The sequence below is a fragment of the Anopheles aquasalis genome, chromosome 2 (genome assembly GCF_943734665.1).
Source record: "Anopheles aquasalis chromosome 2, idAnoAquaMG_Q_19, whole genome shotgun sequence".
NCBI lineage: Eukaryota > Metazoa > Arthropoda > Insecta > Diptera > Culicidae > Anopheles > Anopheles aquasalis.
In genome coordinates this window covers 27,885,001-27,890,000 of record NC_064877.1, presented here as the reverse complement: position 1 = coordinate 27,890,000, position 5,000 = coordinate 27,885,001, and the positions used below count along the sequence as shown (strand labels likewise).

General features: G+C 50.7%; 2 protein-coding genes across 7 annotated transcripts in view; one reads left to right on the top strand and one right to left on the bottom strand.

Annotated features, from left to right (window-relative positions):
• The window catches only part of LOC126572711 (peripheral plasma membrane protein CASK), a 213,379-nt gene that overhangs the window by 67,148 nt on the left and 141,231 nt on the right, over nt 1–5,000 (top strand). The window lies entirely within an intron of this gene.
• The window catches only part of LOC126572713 (alkaline phosphatase-like), a 4,316-nt gene continuing 2,378 nt past the window's right edge, over nt 3,063–5,000 (bottom strand). The window contains exons 5-8 of the mRNA XM_050232248.1: nt 4,247–4,411; nt 3,887–4,055; nt 3,586–3,755; nt 3,063–3,495 (exon numbers count right to left, since the gene is read on the bottom strand). Of these exons, the coding sequence (XP_050088205.1) occupies nt 3,148–3,495; nt 3,586–3,755; nt 3,887–4,055; nt 4,247–4,411 (852 nt within the window). The 3' untranslated portion in view covers nt 3,063–3,147. The remainder of the gene's footprint in view (nt 3,496–3,585; nt 3,756–3,886; nt 4,056–4,246; nt 4,412–5,000) is intronic.

Below are 5,000 nucleotides of genomic sequence, written 5' to 3'. Positions count from 1 at the left end.
GGTGGGTATCACTATGGGAACGCCTAGTTCCCACGCCATCTCACCTGCCCCGGTTGCTGATGACCTGTTGATGCAATCGAGACTCTGCCAGTCGCTGCGGCAGTCAATAGCGGTCGAGTGGTAAATGCACTAGAGAAAAGCGGATTTTATATATTTTTCCCGCATTGAACGCTCACCAGTTTATGATGCTATTAGTATTTAGAGTTTAAAAACGATTCGCGGGCTTTACTATCATTGCGCTTTCATAGTACGATGGACCATTCAAAAGCGAGAGGCGCATCGATCGCGGCTCCCTTTTGTTGCTGCCATGTATGCGGGTATGGTTTGTGTTGTTGGCGGTACTCCAAGTGCGAGCGAGTTGTTTTACTCGTGATCCAGGGCCCCGGCCTCTCAACCGGTTCCGGATGGTCTAATGAATCACCATCGAAACCACAATCACTCAGCACCGATGGGTGGCCCGGTGTGGGAAAGGAATAGATGCGATAAAGGCGCACAGAGTGGGCGGTTTGATCGAGCGAGGGAGATCTCTCGGTGTAACAAGTGTCTCTGTGATTCAGCCACCGATTTATTGTACCGTTTCCATCCTGCTGCTGTATCCATAATCCATTATTCGGTGTGGCCAACGTGGTATAAACTAGTTGCTGCACTGCTTCGGTTCATGAATAATGCCCGCGTGCTCGGGAGGCTCGCCGGACCGGACTTTTTAACTCTCCAGTGGGCCATTTAGCAAATGGCCGGGAGAAGTGGCGCGTGGAAGGATAATGGAGGGGAAGTTGGGATTTATTTTTATTCCATCCACCGGGTATCCATTTCGCGCTTATTGCCGCGGTTCTGTTCTGGCGGTTCTGGGTGGAGAAAATATTTGTAACTACGCGCACACTAGTTGTGCTCGTCGTTGTACGGCTTCTGTGGCGTACCGTAGGCATACGGGCCATCCTGGAGCGGTGTATTGGAACCGATCTGCTGATCCGCTCTCGGTGGTTGCAAATGAGCTTAGCGTTGGTACCGGTCCGGCACGAACGGGCTGAGTAAAGCATTTCCATTTACGGTAAGATGAATCCGCACTGCTAGAGGAGGCACTTCTTGCAGGCACAGGTCGCTTTCGGGCCGCAGGGGCCACAGACCTTACCGTCGCCACCGCGGCCTCAAATAATGGTGCAGCGTAGCGAAACACTCCGCGAAACAACCACCGGAGAGCCATAATGTAATAATTCCGTCGAGAATAGCGTGAAGGATATCCAACGAGGATCGAGTTCACCGGACCCAGATCGAGAGCCGGTCCGTGCGGGATTAAAAGTGGAAATATGGAAATAGTTTTCATTTCTCCTCCCTTCTGCAACAGCAGCAGCAGCAGCACGGTGCCACGGGTTTTTATGCGTTCGAGCGAGAAATAAAACGCTCACAGTGTCCACGCCAAGCATTGCAATTAACTTCAGAGTAGAAGAGCTTCGGTAGCTCGACCGAACGAGCAGCAGCAGCAGTAGTACGGTGGCGTCGTTCGGTTCCCTATTGCTGGGACCACCGATGGTGCTCCTCTCTGGTCCCTTCGAGTGCACTCGAGGCTGATAGATGCATCGGATGCGCCGGGGTGACGGAACTGCCAGTCAGGTCAGTAACTTGAGCCCAAGACCGAAAAAAAAAAATGATTAAAAAGTAAAAACTCGACGTGCAACAATGGTGTTCCGTTCGATACGGCCGAGTGGCAGCTGGTGGTAGGGCAGGGAATGTAATGGGCTTCGAGTAAAAAAACAAAAAAAGGCTCGTCACACCACTAGCGGCTACAGCGAGAACCAGACCAGTGTGACCGCTAGATCCAGTAAAGTCTTTTAATATGCCCGGAAGGATCGCAAGCGGCCTTTACCGAACTCACATACTCTCTCTCTCTCTCTCTCTCTCTGTTTCTGTTCGTTGTTTCGTTGCAGTAAGCTGTGGCTGGTGTAAGATGTTTAATGAATTTGCGCTCGCTGTGCACTTGTGCCAGAATGTAGGGTGCCTGCGAGAGGTGTTGCGCGGAGCTATTGTTTGGCTAGGTGTTCTTCGTGTGCGCTTGTGTGTTGATTTATGGAATGGCGGGGATGCCAGACTGCCTGCCAGAACACTGGTCTTTATGTTGGTGTCCCCCCCCCCCCCCCACCACCCCAGTGTGTCCCAAATAGAACCTAGAAAACGCCCGACTCGTGGCACCGCACCGCATGGTTGGCTGGATTAGGGCCCGCGCGAACATTATTCATCACTAGCAGTGCCGGGCGTCTCGCGGGTTTCAATTGTTTTCCCATTTCTCGTTCGGCTCATTCGGCTCAGCAAAATTAATTACTTCTATTAAACGAAGAAAGAACTACTTTTCTAGTGTGTTCATAAATAGTGTGGTGTTTGCGGCATTAAATCATGTTTCGTGATTTTAAATTATGGTTCGCTTCCAGCAAACAACGGCCCGGAAATGGGAAACTTCATAATTTGAGTAATTTGTGTTGTGTGAGGGCACAACAAGCCATCCTGTTATTGAAAAAGAGAAAAGCAAAATGAAACAATGTGGAAAATGTATTTTAAGTAGACGTCAATTTGCCTTCGAATGTATGGTTTTCGATCCGCTATTTACACGGTTTGGGCGAGATCCGATTAATATTTGTATTGCCACTGAGAAGCCTGGATGAATGGTTTCTGTTGTTAACCGTTACTTATGGTTGTGAGTAACCAGCTCTAAGTACTATGAAAAGTTCAAAAGAGAAGAACAAAGCTCGATGGAATCGGAAAAGCCCTCCACACCGGTCCACTGATTCGGTGAACTCAATTTTAAATGGAAAATACATTACATCATGTTTGTTTTATGTAAAACCTTACTACTTAAGCTTATCGAATGACTCGAACGTTCTTCCAATTCCATGATTGATGTAAACTGATTTCACTTCGTATAGAACTCATTTTGTATACCGAGCAGTATCAGCTCACTGGTTCACTGGTGCTTCTGGTTGAATGTCACTTGGTAGAAATACTGGCTTTTTGGTAAGAAATGCACTATCGCATTACACCAGTCCCTGAAACACCCCCCTCACCCGAGTGGGGTGGTGCCTTCACTCTGCAAACTCATCAATGTTCTTTCTTTGTTAGGTTGAGATTCATAAATTCGTCCCCGTCCGTGGCGTTATCGCTTCAACTGTCGGTAGTAGAGCACGCCGTCCGCCCGGTACCGATGCAGGCAGCGTAGGCCATTGCGTGCGGTAGGAAGTGCTGCTCGTACGTTCCACTGAAAAGATGTGCCCAGGGGCCGTCAGCGAACACGGCCACATCGTCTCCACCGTGCGTCTCGAGCCCGAGCGGAACGGTGGTGGGAAAGGCGAACGACTTGTCCCGCATATCGACGGCGCTGAGATCAAGGCGAGCGTCGCGCTGCACGTGGCGATCGTAGCCGGGCCCGTTGGCGTAGCTGATGGTGGCGTACGGCAGCTCATCGTCCGCCTGCTGTCCATTATTGACTCCCAGGATGTCATTTTTGCGGCTCTACAGTGGAGAAGGAATGTTGGCACGATTAGAACGTTGGCCCGCCCCTCCCATGGTGGTATCCGGCATCCCGTGTGCCGTGTCACTCACCGAATAGCCGCTCATGGTCATCGTGTGGGAATGGTCGGCAGTAACGACAATCAGCGTATTGTCCGGGCTCGTGCGGCTCCGTGCCATCTCGATGGCTTTCGCAAACTCGACCGTCTCGTCGAAGGCTCTTATCGGCTGTGTGTAATGATGTCCATGATCAATCCGGCCGCCTTTGAAGGAGAAAACACCGATGGAGATGGTTAGAGACAGGAGAGAGAGAGAGAGAGAGAGGGACGCATTACAGACACACACTCCAGTCGTCCAGGCGTCCAGCCAGTTCATTCGCTGCAGTGTCACGTACCTTCCACAAATAGAAAGTATCCTTCACCGTGGCGCTCGAGTACGTCCATGGCCTTCGATACCATCTCGGACAGTGTGGGTTGCTGCTGCTCGTCCGCATCGAGATGGTACGCCAGATGCTTGCTGGCGAACAGACCGAGCAAATAGTCCGTCTCCTGCTCCGTGCGCGTCTGTTGGCCGAAAAGATTCGCAAAAAGTCAGACTCCCTTTTCGTTTCGATATTGTTTAGTAGCACGGCATGGCACGGTACGGCACGGCACGGCACGGTTCTGTTTGGCGGTCGCTATCGATGAATTTACATTTGTGCCCCAACGGCCATGCCAAACCGTTTCGATTGCGCCCCACCCCACGCTCTAATTACCTCGAGTAATTGGACACGGTTCTGCACGTATGCTGATCGGTGACGGGAATGATGATGTTGCCAGTGTTTAATTAAATCCGTTCCATCCGTCCGCCGGCCCGGTTTGCCCTCGATGTCGGCTTCGTGCACGGGCAGAAACTCGCGCCTACCACCACCCATGATTACCTGCGGGGCGATAGAAGGGGATAGAAATGTATAAAAATGAAAAAAGTGGGTAATGCTGTCGGCAAGTTCGAATGATTGGTCTTGCACTGGCCCTGCCAATTATGCACGATAACGCAAATCTCTGATTGGTCTCGGTGTGGTTTGCATGATGCAAAACAAAGGATCGTCGCTCAGCGGTGCCAGCGTTCAAAGCGTTCAACTGAACACTCACCCTTTCAGACAAACGGTCGGCAAATCTTCAAAAGTGAAATCGAATGCCGAATGCCAGTTATATGTTCCAGCATCTAACTGAAGCTCGGAAGTTAATTACACTTCTGGCCAAGTTTGCCAGTAAAAAGGGGGCACGGTGTTTGCAGATTAGAAGCTAGCCTTTTTCTCCTTTCAATTCGGTTCCTTTTGCCTAGCACTCCACTGCTGCATCCCCACATAGCCCCCGGTTGGCACATGGTAGCTGGCAGGGATTTAAGTCGAATTCGATTATCGCCATCCGAGTGTGCAGCAGACCACATGTCGGGACAGTCTTTCGGTTGATTCCCGGAGTGAAGTAGCTTTTGGAATAAGTCTAAAATATAGGTGCAAGTCCTCCGCA